The sequence below is a fragment of the Planococcus citri genome, chromosome 5, assembly GCF_950023065.1.
Source record: "Planococcus citri chromosome 5, ihPlaCitr1.1, whole genome shotgun sequence".
In the NCBI taxonomy this organism is placed as follows: domain Eukaryota; kingdom Metazoa; phylum Arthropoda; class Insecta; order Hemiptera; family Pseudococcidae; genus Planococcus; species Planococcus citri.
Genome location: NC_088681.1, coordinates 53,757,394 through 53,779,806, shown reverse-complemented (window position 1 = coordinate 53,779,806; position 22,413 = coordinate 53,757,394). Strand labels below are relative to the sequence as shown.

At 33.1% G+C, this 22,413-nt stretch overlaps 1 protein-coding gene across 5 annotated transcripts; it reads right to left on the bottom strand.

The window, feature by feature from the left end:
- Window positions 1-259: 259 nt before the first annotated feature.
- LOC135846551 (zinc transporter ZIP3-like) lies at window positions 260-22,167 on the bottom strand. 5 transcript variants are annotated; one of them, XM_065365710.1, is made up of 2 exons: window positions 21,606-22,167; window positions 260-2,158 (listed from the first exon to the last, which is right to left on the bottom strand). In XM_065365710.1, the coding sequence occupies exon 2, from the start codon at window positions 2,122-2,124 to the stop codon at window positions 988-990; it is 1,137 nt and encodes a 378-aa protein (XP_065221782.1). In that variant the 5' UTR covers window positions 2,125-2,158; window positions 21,606-22,167; the 3' UTR covers window positions 260-987. The 5 variants fall into 5 exon arrangements, with proteins under 5 accessions (XP_065221782.1, XP_065221786.1, XP_065221783.1 ...); XM_065365714.1 differs by lacking the exon at window positions 21,606-22,167 and adding an exon at window positions 20,926-21,077; XM_065365711.1 differs by lacking the exon at window positions 21,606-22,167 and adding an exon at window positions 17,129-17,280.
- Between the last annotated feature and the right edge of the window lie 246 nt (window positions 22,168-22,413).

The window sequence follows — 22,413 nt, the reverse complement described above, 5'->3', positions numbered from 1 at the left end:
TTTAATTTATTCACTTCTTGGGAAAATAATCAACGTTTCAATTCTCAAAAAAAAAATCACCAAAAATCAAAAAAAGAAATTCAGCTTGTGAAACGTTTCCTATGATTATTTCTCGATGATCTCTCAATTATTTTTACTCCATCAGTCTGAAAAATTCTCAACCGATATTAAAATAAATTTTTATGACTTATTAAATTAATTCAAAATCGCTTCAGAACCCTCAGTATGATCCCCCCCTCCAAAAAAAATTAATTCATCATAAAAAACAAATTTTTCATATTATAATAATTCGTTACAAACAATTATTTATAATTTATTAACATTTTAATACGATCACTTCATCACTACACCAGCTAAAACCTGGCATATATACTCACGTATGTAAATTTACAATATACCTATAAAAATTTTAATCCATTTTACAATTCATTTAATATTTTGTTTTTTTTTTTAAAAAATGACACAAAAAAACCATAATAATATTTACAAAATCTCGTGACTAGAACACAGTATAAAAAAAATCGTGCTGAAATCGAAAATGCGATACGATAACCTATACACAATACACTTAAAATAATAAATAGCCCTAAATAGCCCAACCCTCCCCCCGCACCATCCCACCATCATCATCATCTCAAAAATCATCAGCAAAAAAAATAAATAAATAGTCGTCATAAATCGTACATACGTCTGTCATTAACGATTCGAATACTTTCTCATTTACACTCGTTGAATTTTGAATATCTCGATTAGCATCTAGTTAAGGAGACTTCTCTCAGTTCTCTGCACCTCCTCAATCTCATCTCACATTTCACACTGATTATGGTAGCAAATTGGTCAAAATGTGTCGCATTCTCGTACCTAGATAATTTAAATAACAAACTGTACACATTACGTTAGAGTCGCAGACATCAGGCGAATACACGAATACTCGAGGTGGAACAAAAAAATCAATCAATCGCGTATCTTCGGTTATTTTGCACTACGCTAATCTCCATCTCCATCTTTGAGAAGAATCTGTATACAAATCATGAATATAAATCCGCACACGGAGGCGATCAGTCTCATCAGTCCGCTAGCCTTGTAGTCACCGAACTGTTTACGGAATACTTCGAAGAAAACTATATAGAGCAGGGTGCCCGTAGCTATGGCTTGCAGCACCACCGAAATAATACTCAGGGTATCGCTATAATGGGCATTTTCCGTCATCAGCAGCCCTATGAATATACCTAGGGGCGAGGTCAGAGCGAACGATATAATGTACCCGTACGCGAGCACCTTTTTCACCTCGGCTGAGATCAGTTGTACGCCTATGAACGCAGCTAGGACTACTTTATGGCACGAGACAGCCGCCAGCATGTACCATACCATATCAGTATCCTTCTCGAGACCGACAGCTAAGCCTTCGAAAATCTCGTGAACGCTGAGAGCCAACACGGTTAGGAAGCTGTTGACAGATGGCCGGCTCAGATCAGGTATATGAGAATGAGATCCGTCCAGATGATGATGATCGTGAGAATGGCTATCAGCTTCGACGTGCTGACAATGCACGTTTTCGCACGAATTGTAGTTCTTCGAGTTCGGACAATCGTTACCGTTCGATACGTGCAGAGGTATATCGCATTTCTTCACCCCATCGATCGTCTTAATGGTGGTGATACCGGTGAAAGCGTCGTTTTGTATGCCTCCTGAGCTCGGTGCTGGTTTCTCGGTCCTCGTTAGGAAACTGTGCACGGTTTCTTCGACAAAGAACATCATGAAGAACCCGATACACATGATGAGCTCGGGATACGAGAGCACATACTCGTGTATGATGTTCTTATGCTCGAGGGTATTCACATTGTTGCGGATTTCCGGTAAGAGGTGCAGGAAAACGGTGCAGATGAGGACTCCTCCGCCGAAATTCAAAAAGAACGACATTACTTTGTCGAACGTCGACGGTTTGTCGCCTTTTTTACGAAATACATCGTTTAGCTTGACTGGTAAGAAGCCGGCTACCGTTGAGGCTATGGCTAGCACCAAGATAGCTGAGAGTTTTGCGATCACTATGTTGCCGAAGAGACTGGTGTTGTTGTTGTCGCCAGCAGCTGGGGCTGCGACTGAGGTAGTATGTTCTACGTGCATTGTTGATGTTCACATGTCCTGCGAGCAAAGGGTTCTGTAACATTGGAAGAAAAACGAGAATTAGGTCAGGTTGTTGTATTGGTACGTAAAATTAATTTGCAAACTCGAGGTAGGCATTTGATACGCCAATAACGATAATTGATACTGACGTATTTTACGCACCCAGAACGATCAGTAGGAGGTAATAATTATAAAATGCAAAATGTGTATCGAAACAACCCATATAATCGTTCGATCTTAATGAACCACGACCCATGTGAAATATATGACCACGTAAAACCATCGCAAACTTACTTGAAAAATTATTATTAATCATTCGCGACTCGCGAGAACAAATAGACACCTAATTGATTAGTTATAATCTGTAAAGAGTTTCTTTCAAATAACCATAATACACTGAACTATTATTTTAAATCCATCGAACTGAGAACAAAGTCAAAAAATAATACAATTATCTCATTCAAGACCACTTTTTCACTCGTATCGTATAATACAAATGAAAGTACCGATCAACGCGGGAATTCACAGAAAGAATTACGAATCAACAATAACGCAGCAAAATTCCATTATTCAGCAACAAAACTAACTAGTATAACAAAGGTCAGACAACTCACAACAACGATAGGTATTGTTCAAATTCAAACTGCCTAATGAAATCAATGATCTGACGAAAGTTTTGCCAAAAGACGACCGTTTTCGTCATACTTAGGTAGGTAGTTTTGAACATTTTTTCAGAAAATTCAAGGTCCCTTGAAAGATTTTATGAAGTACACTAATAAAGGTGCCTAATTGAAGGAAAAGGAAATCTCTCGATTTGTGATCTATTTGTTTTCTAAACCTGACGAACGTTTTTTTTTACGACTCCAGCATAAATCGAGGTGTTTTTACGTACGGGGGGGGGAATGGGGTTAAAGCAAAAATCACTACCATTCAGAAAAAAAATCAGACAATTTTTGAACCCTCGTCTCATTTTTCAAGGTTTTTTTTTCGGTTCATTCAGAGTCCATCATTTTGGAACACTACAAAGAGTGTTAGCATTCAATCATTTTTCTTCTCGAATACATACACAATTTTTTTCTTTCTCTTAATCCAAAGTTTTACTTATTCTCCGCCTGACAAGGGAACCTCTTGAGATGTCACACTCTGATTTGAACGGGACCGCGATTTTTGGAAAGAGCATAGAGTCTAAAACCCCCAAAACCAAATTTTCAGCTGCCCAAGTTCATTTTTCGATTTTTGGCGAATTTTTGAAAATTCAAAATTGACTGTTCTTGGCGATTTATGCTTTTTTTTTTAAAAGTACGTCCTTGATTAGTAAAAATGGTCAAAATAAGTCCCAAAACTAATATTAATTACCAAAATCCAAATTTTACCATTTCCAGCCATTCTGGAGCCTCCAGAGCGATTTTTCAATTTCTCCAGAATTTTGAATTTGCTCCAGAAAGCGTGAATATGAAGTTGGGCAGGTAAAAATCGAGTTGTATATTATACTCGACCTGTTTAACGAGTTTATCCACATTTGAGCCGATTTTGAGAGTGACACCTCAAGAGCGGTTTTTTGAGGTGCCACTCTCGCTCCAAAACGGCTCGAAATGGTAAAATTTGCGCTCAGGGGGTTAGTTCTTGAAGAAATACAGCGATTCGCGCAAATTTCAAAAATTTCCTCATGAGCGGTTACCTTTTGATTTTTTTAATTTTTTAATTTTGAAAAAAGGTCGTCAAAAAACCACTTTTGAGGTGTCACTCCCAAAATCGGTTCAAATGTAGATAAACTCGTTAAACAGGTCTAGTATAATACACAACTCGATTTTTAGCTGCCCAACTGCATATTCACGCCTTTTGGAGCAAATTCCAAATTCTGGAGAAATTGAAAAATCGTGCTGGAGGCTCCAGAATGGCTGAAAATTGTGAAATTTTGATTAGGGGAGGAGGGTTTGTTTTGGGCAAAATACAGCGATACGCGTGAATTTCGAAAATTTCCACACAAACGGGAAACTTTTGATTTTTTGGATTTTTTAATTTTGAAAATACAGGGTGTTCCAGAATAACCTTTCACTTTTGTTTTATTAGTAGCTCTGAGAGAAAAATGGTTACGGAAATTTTTTTATAACCAAAATGAAGTAGAAATGTGCCGTTTTTAGACCATATATTTGAGTTTTCATTATAAATTAAGTTTTAAAAATTATTCCACCAAGATGTTTTCCATCATTTTTGACACAATCGACCAAACGTTTTTTAAAATTATTGAACACTTTGTTGAGCATTTCTCTTCTAATCAGTCTTGATTCACGAATAATATTATCTAGGAGCTGTTTCAGAGTCCTAGGATCATCTTGATATACTTTTGACTTGAGGTAACCCCATAAAAAAAAATCACATGCTGAAAAATCAGGGGATCGAGGTGGCCATGAAATTTCTGTGTTCAGCGAAATTATTCGATGACCAAAATGCTCACGCAATAAAGAAATCGTGTCCGTTGCGGAATGACAGGTAGCGCCATCCTGTTGGAACCAAGTAACTCTATACTTGTGTCTGCGTTTCAATTCAGGAATGAGAAACTCGTTTAACATTTTGCGATACCTCTCACCGTTCACCGTTTCATCAAACACATACGGTCCCACTATACCGAATTTAGCCACGCCCATCCAAACAGTCAACTTAGCGGAGTGTAGAGGTTTCTCGTGTATTATCATCGGATTCTCTGTCGACCAGTAGCGCATATTTTGTTTATTCACATCACCGTTTAGATAAAAATGAGCTTCATCAGTAAAGAGTAACGAGTTCAATGGAATCTCACCAGTATCAATTCTTGTAAGCATATCCTCGGCAAATGATTTTCTTCTCACAAAATCAGTTTTTTGTAACTTTTGAATGATTAAAATCTTATATGGATGGAAACTGAGGTCTTCAGATAAAATTCGTTGCAGAGAAGTTGGTTTGATTTTTAAATTTAACGCTCGTTTACGTATTGAAGTGGTAGGGGTAGTCTGTACTGAATGCCTTACTCGGTCCGTTGTTTCTGGCGTTCTTACTGATCTTTTCCGACCTGTAGGCTTATTTTTACAAGCATGAGCGGTTTTCTCGAAGTTTTTTACCCATAATTTCACTGTTGGCCTCGATGGCACTTCACTTTTACCGGTAAGTTTAAAATGTTTGCGGAAGGCACGAATTGCACTAATGTAAGAGTCATTATTTTTGAAAAAGGCCTTTACAATAAAAGCGCGCTGCACAGCCGTCCACTTCTCCATGGTAAAAAATTAATACTGAAACATAATTCGGCACAGTGTTGCCAAGTCCAAAAATTTTTTTATGCTAGATGAAGCCGAAAAATATGCTAAATAATGCTAAAACGAGGAAAAAAATATGCTAAATTCAATTTTTCCCGATTTTGAAGCGATCCTTGCCAGTCTTTATTTAAATGTCGGCGATTTGTAAAAAAAATGACGTCATTTTATTGATTTTTTGAGCATTTCAAATATGCTAAATTATGCCAAAAGATTTTTTTTGATAATATTTGATAAATCAGTCATCATTTTCAACAAATTTGTTATATCATACTTAAATAATTGGTAAAATTCACGGAATTGTGATATTTTTCGTCAGATTAGATCATCAGATTGCTTTTTCAGCTCGTAAAACACCATTTTTCAAACAAAAATTTGTTCTTTTTGCAGTATAATTTTCCAAATTTTTTTGAAAAATTATGCCAAAACTGTAACATATATTCCAAAAATGAATTTTCATTATGCTAAGAAATATGCCATATGCTAAATTCATTTTCTTGATGCTAAAAGTGTTTTCATTATGCTAAATCTAGCATAATATATGCCAAATTGGCAACACTGATTCGGCATGTGTTGGCTACCTGGAACCGCTTTTACCATTCCCCTAACACCATTTGAACGCAGATCAGTGCTCACCAAAATGTGAAAGGTTATTCTGGAACACCCTGTAGCTGGTCAAACAGCCACTTTTGAGGTGTCACTCTCAAAATCGGCTCAAATTTGGATAAACTCGTTAAACAGGTCGAGTGTAATATACAACTTGATTTTTAGCTGCCCATCTTCATATTCACGCCTTCTAGAGCAATTTCCAAATTCTGGAGAAATTGAAAAATCGCGCTGGAGGCTCCAGAATGGCTGGAAATGGTGAAAGTTGGATTTGGGTAATTAAAATTAGTTTTGGGACTTATTTTGACCATTTTTATTGATCAAGTACGTACTTTTTAAAAAAGCATAAATCGCCAAGAACAGTCAATTGAACGTGTCACTTCAAGAGGGGCATAAGTTCACTTATGTCCTTTTTGGTGCGACAACGGATTCGTGTTCCCTGAAGCCTTGGCAACATAATGAGACCCCGCCCACTTTCCAAAATGATTTTCTCGTAGAGTAATGACGTTTTAAAACCACGAAGTCCCTAAAAATCACGATGTTCGACCACTTTGACATCACCACATCGGCACCGTAGATATTTTTTTTAATTTTTGAGAAAAAATTTTGTCATTTTTTGGCGTGTGATTTTTTCGTCACAGGGCGGGTATCGAAAAAAATAACCATGACGAAAATTGTAGAGGATGAAACAACGAACATTTTCGTATAAAAATTTTCAAATTTACCTTCTATACACAGAAGTTCTGACGTCATTAATGCGAACATGTCAAAAATACAGAAAGTCACTTCAAAAAGGACATATAACTTTGAGTTTTAAAATTGCTCTGGAGAAAAGAGAAATTTATTTTGTGTGATGAGCGAGGTGTTTTCTTGTAGCGAAGACATGAAATTTTTAGAATACAAAACGTTTCCGGCTGAATTCCCAACGTAAATACGAAAAAAATTGCACTTAAAACTTCAAACGCGATTTCCCAAAATCGCCATTTTTCTCTTATGTCCTTTTTGAAGTGACACGTTCAATTTTGAATTTTCAAAAATTCGCCAAAAATCGAAAAATGAACTTGGGCAGCTGAAAATTTGGTTTTGGAGATTTTAGTCTATGCTCTTTCCAAAAATCGCGGTCTCGTTCAAATCGGAGTGTGACATCTCAAGAGGTTCCCTCGTGAGCTCAAAAGTCTTAAATAATTTGAAAGTTTTTCATTTACGAGTATACGTATGAAGTAGAAAAAAAATCAGTTTTTCATTGCTCAAGTTACATATTGATGCCTTATTAGTTATTATCTCGTAAAAATGTCGATCAATTGCTCAATTTCAAAGGAAAAAACTGATATTTTGAGATCTCCTAAACTCGACAAAAATCAATTTTGAAGTGTTCCAATGGCCTAAAAACAATTACACGCATCATACCAACGACTACAAGAGACCACCTAAACTAAAAAAAAATTGTCAACATTTTTCAAATTATTCCAAAGTCTTATTAAAAGATTATTCGGCCATCATTTTTTGCTAGGCTCCATCGAAATTGAAAAAAGTTAAAAAACGAACAACCTTAATAGGCAGAGGCACGTGGCACCCTGATTTAAATATGCACGTCACTTGGAAATTCTGGAAGGAGAGAATCAGCGAAGCAAAAATTTCTAAAAATTGATCACAGATATGAAAAAACAAACGTTTTTGGCAAGTTTGGCAAAAAAGCAGGATTTTTATGAAACTTTGAAAAAAAAGAGAGGAAAACTGAAGACTTGTTGGCAGTTTTGACTTTTGACAGATCTGGTCAGAAACAGATCTTTAACCTTTAACAATTTAAACAAAAAATACACGGTTCTGACTATAGGTAGGTACTTTGGCAAAAAAAAAAAAAAAAAAGGATTTTTCTGACAATTTTTGCAAGCGGATACTTCTTTGAGGCAACTTTAGCCCATTGGAAATGTTGGCAAAAAAACAGAAATTTTTTTCACGATTTTCTTCATTTCAGTTTTCTATTTATAAAATTGAAAAAATGCAAAAAATGCAATCGATGAATTTTTATTTAGAATTCTCAATTTCTATGGCAGAATTCTTCTAAATCAATCCCCATTCCCAAGTAATGCCTTCCTTCCATGCAAAGAACATCGAAAGTTTTAAAAAAATCAAAAATAAGTATTTATAGTAACACGAGCCGAAAAAATTTTTAATTCCTGCAAAAAAATCATCTAAAAACCCCATTTTCAAGAAAAATCTTCCCTCAACCCCTTCCTCCCACCACCAAATTATACTAATTATTATGAAAGAAATCTTTCAAATTGAATATAAAATCAAAATATAAAATGAACGAAGTTTTCACAAAAATGTTTAGTTAACCGTGATAGCTCAAAATAACCCTTTTCAAGAACAAAACTTTTTTTGTACCCTTCGCAACATTTTTCCAGTGCAAAGCCCCAAATTCTGAGAAAAATCGAAAAACAAATAAACAGGTAAAGAAATAAATTTTGAAAAATTGTAAATTTCTGTTCGTTGGGGGGGGGGGCGGTTTGGATCAACGAAGGTTTTTTCATGAAAATAAGTTTTTTTGGAACAATTTGTGACACTGAAATGAAACATTGAAAAATTTGGTTTTCGAGTTTTTTAATTTTTGGAGGCTAAAAAGCAATGTTTTTTTGAGAAGCATAGATATATTTATTTTTTTAATGGCAATTCGTAGAAATTTGATCAGAAACGTAATCTTTCTGGAAAATAGTTCACTGATAGGTAACTTTCATTTCATAATTTTTTAATGTTGGTGGGATGGTTGGAGGGGAGGGGGGGGGGGTAGCTGAAGGTTCAAACATTTTTTATTGCAATGTTCTAGATTTTTTTTTAAACTCAAGATAAGGCTGCAGGAAGAGGGCTTTACGAATTTGCAGTTGAGAGAAAAATCAGAAGAAATAATGAATTCTTTTCTAATGAAATCCAATAATTTCAAGGCAACGGAATGTAAAAAAGCAAAATAAGAATCATCTCAATGAATAGGTAATCTAAATTGTATGTAGTTACAGATCTCCTACTTCTTCCTCCGCCTACAAAGGCTGTGAGATTACTCCAATTGGTACCTGATGGTCTAGGTTGCTTAACATTCTTTCCTCTCCTTTCACCTTTTCATCGCCAACAAAGAATTTATAATTGTTTTTTATTTTGAAAATTTACACCTCGCGGTACGACTGAAAATGTATTCTCAAATTTCGAGACCCTCCTTCCCTCTTGCTCATAAATTTACCTTAATACTCACCAATAAAACATTTTTATATTAATATAGGTATATCTAGATCGATCATCAATAGCAGAAATTAAGAACCATAAAAAAAAGCTCAAAAACTACCCTTTTTATAGCTAAAAATCAGTAGGGATAGGCTTAGAAAGTCAAAATTACCAATAGACATAGGTACCACGTACTTGAAGTACCTATTCCAAGTATGAAGATGTAAGATTTCATCCATCTAGGTTCATTTGCCGAAGGAGGGAGGGGGGAAGGAATCAGTTTTTTAAAACCAAAAAAAGACAAAAAAAAGAATTTTCTTGCTCTCGATTGTTCCACAATCCTGATTTTTTCCATATTCAGTCATTTTTGATTTTATTTCGGCTTCGACCATTCCCATTTTTGAGTCAGCTTTTAAATCAATTTCCATCAATTTTCTTCCCTAAAAATTTGAATACAAAGTATGGATATTGGTTCAAAACACGATCGACAATAATCAAGCATCGACGATTGGAAATTCCATTATCATAATCACGTTCATGAAATGAGAAAACCATTCAAAAAAATCAAAAACTTAGATAACCCCGAATCAATAGATAAATGAAAGTCAGATTGATGATAAATCAGTACGAATTAAAAACGATGTTTCATCAAAGCAATAAATTACTTATAACCAGGGCTCGGATTTTTATGCTGGAGCATATTTTTTGTATACACAGAGGATAGGGAATTTTTCAATTATCTCCACGATTCATGAAATTTCAAGTAAAATGAGCCTAATTCGTTAGAGCACATTTTGGCATATTTCACCATAAAAGCATATAAAAGCATATTTTGGCATTTTTTAGGGAATATTTTGCGTTTTTAGAGCATATTTTACGTTTTTAGCGGTTTTTAGGGAATATTTTAATCAATTCCAAATTTTTGCATCAAATAAGTATTTGGCTATTTTTCATTTTTTTCCCACAAAATTTGTGAAACTGGCAATAGCTCTCTTGTACCTACTTTTTTTTATTTGTTTTGTATTAATGGGATTTGGCATTTTTTAGGGAATATTTAAGCGCATATTTTGGGTTTTTTAGGGAAAGAATATCCGAGCCCTGCTTATAACCGAAGATCTAACAATCACATACGGACGAGTAACATTGGAAAATCCGTAACATTTGAAAATGTTGATCTAAGTGAAAATGTCCCTAATACTTTACTTCAAAATCAAGAATATGACCGCTGGATTTTGGCTTTGAAAAAAATCATAGGGTCATCAGAAGGGATGAGGGAGGAAATTTGAAAATCAGCAATTCGATTATATTTTTACATTTTTGATCATCACATTGACTCGATCATTGCAAACGATGTACATGAATCCAAAAAATAAAGTACATGGAAAGCAAACTTCAAAGGACTCCATATACAGTAGCTTATCAGTTATCAAGAATGATTCATGGGTCCCAAAATTTTAAAATGGCCAAAAATGTACCTGTTTTGGGAATTTTGGAAAAACTTTAATCATTTTTGGGATACAAGGGTATCGTGACAGACTAGAGAGAAGGGAGGTTAAATGTCCCTAAAATGTTGAAAATCAATAATTTAGTCATTTTTGCACATTATTTTGTCACCACATTGACTTCTTCAACGAACCTCAAACCATGTACATAAAAAGCAAAGAAAACCTCAAAGAATTACCTACCAATTTTGACTTCATACTTGAGAGTCATTTTCAGACGATTCTGACGGGTCCCCAAATTTTTGAATTTTACCAAAATAAATTTTTCATGCTATTACAAATAAAGCTACTTACACAGAACTACAAACTCCTTCGCAAGCAGTATCGAAAAATTTACAATACACATAAATACCAATGGCCACACTAGCGAAAAAGCTCAACAAACAACAACAACTGCAACAGGTATTCAATGCGGAACACATTTAGATACGCAACAATACCACCTTCGACTTGAACTTCCGAATATAATAAATCCACGAATCGCTTCTTACTCTTAATCGTACGGAACATTAAACCAAAGTAATTCACGAACTTCGAAACATAGGTTAAGTGACGCAGATATGTGAAAATATCACAAGAAAAAAAAACATCGCGATTTTACGATTTAGGGAGCAATAGGTATATCTACGTGTAGTTGATATAACATGACATATGGTAAAAAATTTAACGTCAGCACCTACACTTACAAATTCGTATGGATACCCATTATCGACTGCGAGTAAAAAATACACGCAGGTAGTACAAATCCCAAGAACGCAATCAGGTATCAAGAGTTAGTAAAATAACGAATTTTGAAAAACAAACTACTGTATTGAAGGTACACGTAGGTTATCATATAACTCAAGTACCTACACTACCTGTAACTACCTACTTCTAATACATACAACGTACAAGCAACAAATTCGTTTCGATTACATGGATTTTCAACTAGTAAGGGTCTAAGCCACAATTTATCAGCAGTTCTTCCTCAAAGGGGATTCCTTTAAGTAATTTTAAATTTTCCTCAATTAAATAAAAAATATTTTTCATGAAAAATTTGTAACATGGAAGTCGGAAAGGCGAAAAAGCGTGCTTCGTGCACAATCAGCTATTATTAAGATAACAATATTTTGGTAGCCTTGAATGAATGAAATTATCCTATAAGACGTATAAGGTACTACCTTTACAGTTCCTTGCCATACAACTATAATATTTTATCACATTTTATCAAATGACTCGTGCTCTGCGTCTTTTTCCTAGGCGTGTAAAGCTCTTTATAGAAGCATTTATCAGTTTACACCAATTAAAATTATGTAAGTGTACATACGAGTAAGACTTCTACCATCAAAAATACATATCTCTAGCTTTACGTACATCTCAATTATAGTACATATGTATGTAGTACATACACTATACTATATGTGTAGAATAGTTGCACGTAGTGATTGAACTTGTTGAAAGTTACAGACATTAAAACGACCGCGCTTCAAGAAGTGGACCAAAGTGTAACGTACCCTGATAAACCGGAGAAAATCTATGGATGTTTTTTCCCTCATCTCGCTAGATCAAAGTCCTTTTTCACACGGTGTTAATTTATTCACGAATAATTAATGTTCGTTGAATTAAAAATGCATTCGACTCGAAATATCGTGATGAATAAATGATGCGAGAACATTATCTCTGGACAAAATTTTCGTTCATAAAGTTATCGAAATTGCGGAATGATTTTTTGAAAAGGATGGAGGGAGGGAGAAGGGGTATCCTTTCTTGGATCTGAAACAATTAGGCAAAAAAATGAAATTTTCTGACTCGACGCGACGTTTACCCCCACCTCACCCCCATGCGACCAGAACCTCCAAAAATTATTATCTAATGCAAAAGCTATGTACATTTTTGAAAAAAAAAAACATGTTCCAAAATCCATGAACCTTTGCAACAAAAATTTCAGCTGACTAATTTTTTCAAAATAAATGCAATTTTTTATTGGAATTGGTCTTCTTCCGAGAGAATGATGAAAAAGTGTTTCTAAATTAATATCGACCTTGTCCCCTTCGAAGTCCATCAATTTTCAGTATGTCTTGAGCTTGAACCCACAGTGAGATTTCCACCAGCATTTTTCCAGGCATTCTTTCCAAAAAAAAAACTGAATTTCAACTGTCTAAAATTTGTAATTTCTTGAGAATTTTTTCAAAATTGAAATTATTATTTTTTATTAGAGTTGGACATTTCCAAAGAGAATGATGAAAAACGTGTTCCTAAACTCACATGGAACCCCCCTCTTCTCCAAAGATTTCAATTTCAGATGATCTTGAGTTCACAGTGAGATTTCCATAGGACTTTTTTCAGACATTCCGCTCGAAAATCCAATTCCATGTAATTTTTGATCAGATTTATAATTTTGAAAAAATCAACATAATAATTATTATACCTACTCATCTAGAATTTGAAAATGACCAAATTAGCCAAACTGAGTCTCCGAAAAGTGAAAAAAAAATATTTAAAAAAAAGTAGACTGGAATTTCCAGGAAAAGTGGTTTTCATGTCAATAATGCTGATGTTATCAATTTTTGAAACGTTTTCCATCATTAGGCAAATTGTAATTCGTTTTTAACAATTTTAATTTGAATTGAACTAATTTTCTTTGAATTTTACGAAATGATGATGAGGAATGTTTTGTACCTTAATTGGTACCATTTTCAGTCTCAAGCTCTTTTTCAGCTCGTAGATAATTTTAAACAATTTTGTCAATATTTTGCAAAATTTTCACCATATTTTTCTAAATTTTACTTTGTTTTCAACAAATTCACATTCAAATTTGACATATTTATGCAAGTTTTGGAAAATATTTACGTTATTTTACATCATTTTAGGTGATGAAATAAAAAGCAAGATTTTTTTCAGAATATTGCTAAAAACTGGAATTTTTGAACATTTGGCTAAAAATTGGAATTTTTGAGAAATTTTGGGTAAAAAAGCAAAATTTTTCAGCAAAATTGCTAAAAATTGAAACTTTTGAGCAATTTTGCTAAAAATTGAGTTTTTTTTGACAATTTTGGGTAAAAAAATACCAATGAAATTTATACAAAGAGTAAAATTTTTACAAAAGTCATTGAAAATGGGAATAACGTTTATAAAACATCAAAAAAAGTGCATAAAATTTTGAAAAAATAAAATCAGAAAACACGAGTAGGTAGGTACTAGGTAGGTAGGTAGGTAGGTTAAACTGAAATTGCCCAAAATAATTCAAGAATCGCACAAAACGCTACCAAAAAACTAAAAATTCGATTCTGTTTCCTAAATTGATACAACTTAGGTGCACAAAATTTTCTAAAAAAACCTGCGAGAAAAATTCACCAAAAAAAAAATTGTAAAACGTGATAAAAGGGCGAAAAAATATTATAAATTTTGAAAAATATTGCAAAAATCAAAAACAGAAACACATTAACAAAAATGCTCGAAACCAAAAATTTCAAAAAAGTTAATGAAAAGTCGCAAAAAAAATTCAAAAATTGTCCAAAATATACGAAAAATTGTCTTCAGCATAAAAATAATCGAAAATGGAATAAAGTTTCGCTGAATTTGAATAAAACCATAAAAATAATTTGAAAATTTTCTCAAAATACCAAAAAACCACACAAAATTTGGAAAAAATATAAGAAAGTTATAGGTATAATTTTGCAAAATATTGAAAAAGTTGTATAAAATATCGAAAAAATAAAAATTAGCAAGAAAATGGAATTATCAAAAAACCAGCCAACTTGACAAAAAAAAAATGGTTATAAAAATGAGAAAAAGTTAACCAAGAATGAATGGTAATTTCAGACAAAGTAATTCGAATAATGAACTAAATTTTCATGAAAATCATTGAAAATAAAATAAAAATTCATAAAGTATTATAGCAAAATCATCATCAAATGAGAGTTGAATTTTTTGGCTTGGTTTTTTGAGATCTGAATACTACCAAGGAAGGATACCTCTTTTCTCTCCCTACATCCTTTTCAAGAAATCATTTCACAATTTCGACATACTTAGGTATTTTAATGGAAAACATTTTCTCTAGAGATAATGTTCTCGCGTCATTCATTCATCAGGAGATTTTGAGTCGAGCAGCGTAATCTTAAATTTAGATTAAAAAAATCCAAATTCAACACAAAATCATCATTTTTTTCAAATAGGCATTTTTCTAAACAAAAAATTAATAAAAGTTATGTATGTACTAGAAAATTCATTTTACAAAACTTTCAAATACCCATTCCAGGTACTCCTCCCCTCCCCTCTATTTTTTTGGTCTAGATATAGGTATAATAATATTCACTATCTTTATTCACAAAAGTTTCCAAATTCTAAGATTGCAGAGAGAAGATACAATTAGAAACACGTTTTATTTTCATTCTTTTTTGGAGGAGCCGAGGAGTGAAGGAAGGGAGGAAGTGAAAGAAGCTAAATATCACAAATTTTTGAGGTAATTTTCCTGTTTTTTCATATAGCAGCATAGGCTAGAAACGAAAGACTATTTTTAAGACAGAAAATCAGAAATTCCTCGGTTAAATTTCAAAAACCAAAAAATTGTTACTTGATTTTATAGGTCGTCTTTCTATTTTATAAATTCTTAATTCGTATTCAGGGTGTCAAATTATCCCAATTTTCACTTTTTTTTCGTAACGATTTTGCCTACTTTTTCAGTTTTTTGACTATATTTTTCACAAACATTGCGAATTTTAGGTTCTAGATGGAAAACGAGATGTTTTAAAAAGCTGAATCTCCGCAAAAAAAAAAAAATGAAAATTGGAAAATTGGAGAAATCAGATCCACTGAATCCAAATATGGCGACGAAAACCGTTTTAAACCGAAAAGTGTCGCTCTTGGAGCGAATAATATTCAGGAAACACGTTTTCTTGATGATGGTTTAGAAACCTTCCACTACTCGAAAAGAGCTGAAAATTGGCATCCATTTGAGGAATATTCTCATTGAAAATCATTTGCAAGCAATTATATTTTGTAAGATGATGCCGAGTGAATTATTTATAAAATTTTAAAATAAATTTTCTAGGTCAAAAAATCTAAAAAATTTTAATTTAGCTATATTTTGCACCAGAGGATCCTTCACTTATTTATGCCAAATTTCGTGCCATTTGACCAAAAAATGACCAAGATCGAGCCAAGATATGAAAATTCTACATTTTTTTTAGTCCTTCCTCCTCCCACCATGAGGATGTTAGGATTGAATGTATTACCAAACGTAAATAGAGGATTGATCAATATTTAACATTGCAATTTATGTCAATTTTTTCAGCTTCTTACAAATTTTTAAAAAAAGAAAAAAAAAGAAAAACTTCCCAACCATGAATAATTTTTTGAAAATTTAAAAATATTACAAATTGGAATTTTAAGCACAAACTAGCCAGGCAGAACTTTTAAATTTCAAAACTGGATTCTTTAATCATTTCAAGTACCTGCCTTATTTTTCAAGAGATCTCGCAAGAAAAAAAATGCTCACTTTTCCTGCACTTATCATCACAGGGAATTCCTTCTGACATTTATGCAAAACTTCTCTCTCATGCGATAGAATTGATTTTTATGGCTCATTTATCCCCCCATTCTACTATAAAAATCCCATTAACGTGAATCACAAAAAAAAATATCAATACGATTTCATTAATATCTAGCAACCTATTTCTAATTACTATAGCCGCTTAAACGATCTACTGCGTATAATATTATCATTCATAATCGTCAAATGACGTATGCTGTACGTATAGACGTACTATATAATAATATTTTATACGCCTTCATCATCATCTTTATCAAAGTACTATTTATTATTTCATCATTTGCGAGCAATAAAATAACCCAACAACCTGTTCCGACGTTCGTCTCACGTGAATGTGTATCGATTCCCAAAAAAATTGGCTACATAATATATGAAAACAACCAAAAATTCAAACACGTAGAGAGCTATATACGCGCGATGGCGAAGGCGAAGGAAAAAATGTGATAAAAAATATTTTTATCTATAAGCTAATTAATACATAAAAGTTGAAACGTGTTTCGGTCCATTAGTAGAAAGAAAATCTCAAACTTCCATTCACGATCGCACAATAAGTTAATTTACTTAGAAGAATGAAAGCTATCTATGAATAAGTAGGTACACATATTCATGAAATTATGAATTTCGGTTTCAGCGCATTACAAAGCGTATATCTCTTTATACAAACTGCTACCTCTACCCAATACCTACTCCTATTCGTTTAAAATATACGAATACCTATAGCTGTAGTTGCTCGCGGTTTAGATTTAGAATTTAGAAAGACCTTGGCGTTGATAAACGAACCAAAAAATTAATCTAACTCGTTTTCTTTAGAAAAATTCTTTTGTTTATTATTTTTTCCAATTATACGAAAATAATTTTTTTCTAATTACCTCCAGAACGTGATGATTATAAATTCCTGCCACTGAATTAACTCGATACATAAAACATGCACATTTATACCTAGGTACACGACATCGACACCTCCCCACGAACTTCTACAAATCAGACAACTGACCAACTACCCACTAAACCAACCTATATTCCTTTAGGTCCAGATACACAAAAAAATTGATCACTATCATATGACTAGCCTTCAAAACTCTCCCTCTTTTCCTCGAACTCGACGTAATCGTTTTTCATAATTGAAATTTCAATTACATGGGCGATTTGATCGGTAGACCTCTCGATCGGGGTAATCAAAATTTCCACATCGTTACATAATTTTCATTCATTTTTTTATCATCGAAGTCGTTTGAGCGGCTTGTGCCTACAAATATCTTTTATATTATTAGAAAGCAAATTAAAAAAAGGAATTTTTTCCTCAACTATTCGAATTTATCTGCAGCTAGCCGAAGAGCTGAAAAAATTGTCGAGCATTATGAACTATAAAAAATGATAAGATCTGTGTTCGAGGCTGATTGAGCAGATTATTTCTATAGATAAACACAATCATTTGCTTGGACGACGAGTCCTCATGACAGGAATATTTTTACGAGGAAAACTTTTAAGGCCGGATTTCATTTGATTTTTTGTTTGCCAGGATGAGTCTCACGATAAGGGGGGGGGAGAGGAGGGAGAGTTGAATACCCTGAGAATGTTGAAAATAAGTATTTCTGTAATTTTTGATCATTTTGGCATCATACTGACTCCTTTGACCCATAAAACAAAAACTTGCATATGAAGCGAATCTCGAAGAATAATTTTGATCAAACAAACAAGATTTATGCGAGCCTAAATTTTTAAAAAATGATGCAATTTGCCCGATTTGAAAATTTTTTAGTTTAAAAAACTGAAATTAACAAAGAAGATAGTACAGTATAGAAAAATTTAGAACCAATGATGAATTGGGAAAGAGGGTTCTAATAAGTACAAAAATTGAAAAAAAAAAAACAGTTCCCATCTACCTTACTTCATTTTTTTTTGATTATTTTGTTGCTACATACAATTATTTTTTTCAGCTCTAAAAAAATAAACTAGACCCCAACAAAAAATGACGAAAAAATTCAAGAGCATTTCAGGCCCTTTTATCAGCCTATGTCGAGCCTGTCCAGCCTCAAATCATCGCATTTATTCGAATTGACAGGGCTCGTGCTCATTTCCCCCCAAAAAAACAGTAACTTTAGTAATCAAAAGAGCTCGAAAAAGTAAACAAAAAAGTAACAAAACATGAGCAAGACATTTTACTTAATGCAGAAACAAATTACCAAAAAAAAAAACAGAACTTTTAGTTTTTATTTAAAATCTAAAAAGGTACATAAAATTTCAGGGGAAGTCAGACTTTCTTGCAACTGGTGTCAAAAAAGTGGTACTTTTTCGCAATTTTCGCCAAAAAAGTTGATTTTTCAATTTTTTGGTTTAAAAAAAAATCGAGATTTTTTAGGCAATTAATTTATAGAGGGCAAAAAACTTGGTAATTTCTGGCAATAAAAAGTGAAAATTTTGACAATTTTAGCAAAAGAAAGAGCTTTTTAACAATTTTTGGCAAAAAGTCGATACATTGGACAAAGGTTTGGAAAAAGGTGAAACTTTTTGGAATTTTATGCAAAAAATGAGACTTTGTGGAAATCAAGGCTAGAGGTACGAGGTTTTTTGCTATACCTTGTGCAAAAAACATTCTTAGCAATTTTAGATAATTTTGCTGAAAAGGTAGGATTTTTGATAGTAAATTTGAAAAATGCAAGACTTTGAAAATTTTGGCGGAAATTAAAACAGATTATTCGAGTTTTTGGAAATTTTTGGCAAAAAAACGAGATTTGATAGGAATCTTGCTAACAAAAGAAAATTTCTGTTAAAAAGGAAAATTTGGGCAAATTTTATTAAAAAACAAGACTTTTTGGTTATTATTGGAAAAAAACTGATATTTTTTCTCAATTTGTCAAAAAAATTGGGCTATTTTGCGACTTTGTGTTGAAAAGCGAAACATTTTGGTAATTTTTGGAAAAAAAGTTCAACTTTGAGATGCTCATTTTGCTCAATTGGGGGGGGGGGAGGGGGGAGAGTAATGTCATTTTTCAACAATTTTGATGAAAAACGAGATGTTTTGTCAATTTTATGCAAAAAGCAAGACTTCCACAATTTTAGAAAAAGACATGACTTTTTGGCAATTTTTGTCAAAAAAGCGATACTTTTGTCTATTTCTGGCAATTTTCAACAAAGCCTGCTAAAAAGCGAGACTTTTGGGATTTTTGTGTGGGAAAAAATGTGACCATTTGAAATTTTTTGCGAGAAACCACAATTTTTATGGACATTTTTAGCAAGAAACGAGTTTTATGAGTAACTTTCAACTCTATTTTAGTATTTTTGGCTGAAAGCGAGACATTTTTTCTTGTTTTTTTCACAAAGTATGGCCAAAATTTGGAAACATTGGATTTTCGAAATAATTTAACCACAATTTGAAAAACAAAATCAACAAAAAGTTACTCATAGTACTCAACTTTGGTAACTTTCAACAATTTTTAAGGCATACAATGCTGCCTCCCCCACCCCCTCTCTCCTAAAAAAACTCGAAGTGATAATATAATATTCAAAAATGAAGAAAAAGCAGATTTAAAAATTTTTTGAAAAAAATGTTTCAAATGGCAGAAAAATTGTTGAACATTATGAAAAATTATTCTCAGTGGGTATCAAAAAATTTTGAAAAATTACAAAATGTAATAAAAACTATAAAACTGTCATGATAATCACAGCAAATTACGAAAAAATCGATAAAATTTCTATAAAATTGAACAAAAACCAACAAAAACTCAAAAAAACATGGTTAAAACCAATAAAAATGTTCAAAATATTAATTAAAAACCACTAAAACAACTCATGAGTGGTCAAAAATTTTCCATTATTTCTCAAGAGTTTTCATTGGAGTCCTTCAATTTCCACAAATTTGTCAAACCCCAAAAATAAACTTTACTTCCTAAAATTTTGGTCAAGCGCAGTCGAGGTTTCAGAAAATGTATTTTTGGTCTAGCTTGGTTTCGCTGAACAGAAAATAAAGTCGAGGGACTCGACTAAGATGAGAAAAATGAACAATTTTGGCAGCTTTTTTTGGCGGGAATGGTTTTAAGTTTTACACTCACCACAGAAAAATTCATTTTTCATTTCATCATAGACTCAATACATAAAACCTGTCGAAATAATACATAGGTAAATTTGTGAAAACTGAAACCGAACCCAAAATCCAAAATAATTCTTTGACGAATATTTACACCAGAAATGATTGGTCGAAAATTAAATTCAAACCATTATAATGCCTGATATATTTCTGAAATTCAAATTTTATACACTTCGTTTTTCAATTCAGTATACTCGATGCTATTAAAAAAACACACGCAAGTACATTATGTAAAACGTTACTCAAGTATCACTTGACCAAGCAGTGAAAAACACTTCAACTGTGTTATAATTATTATTGTACACGAATTGCACTCTTTTACAATACCTATATACAAAAGCAATTTACGAAGGTCTAATTGAAAATTATTTAATTAAAGAAATTCATTTCCAAGTTGACAAATAATTTTGAAAATTCTTTACTCGATCGAGTAATACCCAAATAACATTCGAGAATTTATTCTCAAGAACCTAAAGAAACCATTGTTGAATAATTCTCAAATATTTTCAAACCATTTTGAAACTCCAAACACACCTCATCAAACATTTTCAATCAGGAATAAAACTAATGAATATTGAATACCTGTTCAAGGAACACTGCTTGTCTTGGAATTCAGAAAATGAATCAGAATTAGATACATCTTGGTTCAATTCATCATCCGGCTTCACAGAATAGTTCAGAGTTTACTCATACCTACTTATCACTTATCACTTTCTTTCTAAGCACACCGAATTTTCACTTGATCAATCACACGATCACACAAATGAGCTCCCAAGACTCACATCTTTCCAACTGCTTCAACTTCCCAAACCCACCCATACCATACGTCAATTGGAACAAATCCAAGTCTCAAATGCGACTAAGTAAAATTTGATGCCAATAATATTCTAAACTAAACCACGAAGAAAAAAATTCCCTAAATTCTCACATTCGATACTCTATGTCAACAATACGTGGTCATATAATCCCAACTAATAACAAATACCTTCAATTATCCCCTGGAATTCCAACTCTTTCTGGAATTTCGTCAAGCGATAAGCCTTTAATTTGGCACACTTGTTGTAACAGGCTGCAGAGCCAACGTCAACAAAAGCTCTTATCGCGAGGTAATCGGTACAACGACCTCGATCTTGTTTTTATCAGCCGATCACCTCTCAGCAATTGGAATTCCAGGGGGTTGAAAACTACCTACTTAATCTAAACACCGTAACAAAATAATTACTTAATTAGTAATGAAAAAAATCCATCAAAGGAGAACTCACCAAATCAGAATATCCTCCGAAACGCAGCAACTCGACGTATCACAGACAGGAACCGAGAAACGAATAAATACGCGAATCCGGCACTTTTACCACATTTTTTTCAAAACTTTACAAATTTAAAAAAATAAAATATTGCGAAAAAATTCACTTAAAAAACCGACGTTTAGCGCGACAACCGCGAAACAACTACGTTAATTAACGAAATAACTTTAAAATTTGTATCAATTTATAGTCGTACACGAGAATGTACTTCAAATAAGTATCCGTTATCACTGCAACTTTAAAGACGTCCGATTTCGAGTACCTCTACCTATCAAATAAAAGTTAAAACTGATGATTTTTATCTTATTCAGTTCGACTATACCTAGGTGTAGGTATAGAGGGTAAAAGCTAACAATACGATGAAGCTCGATCTCGTATACTAATCATCGCTTCATTATCGCCCTATTACAGGTACCGAATACCTATGTTTCATGATTGTATCGTGTGCATATAGTTTTTTCCGAATGCAACATGTTTCTATTTCCATCCGGATATCTCTAGAGGCCGAGGCGAGATACGTTGAACCGAACGATGAAGCTGGTTCACCGTAGCACATAACGCAGGCTCATATCGTTCCTTTGGTGCGCAAACGCAAACAGCAGCATTGAACGAAATTGAAAACTCTATTCTCACTCACACAATAACTCACAGACAGGTCAACTGTAATAATGTGAGTATGAAACTTTATAGTCATAGACTCATAGGTTACCTAGACGAGAAGTGCAATCCTAGCTCATTTCCTTCAACCTGATACCGCGTATCGATG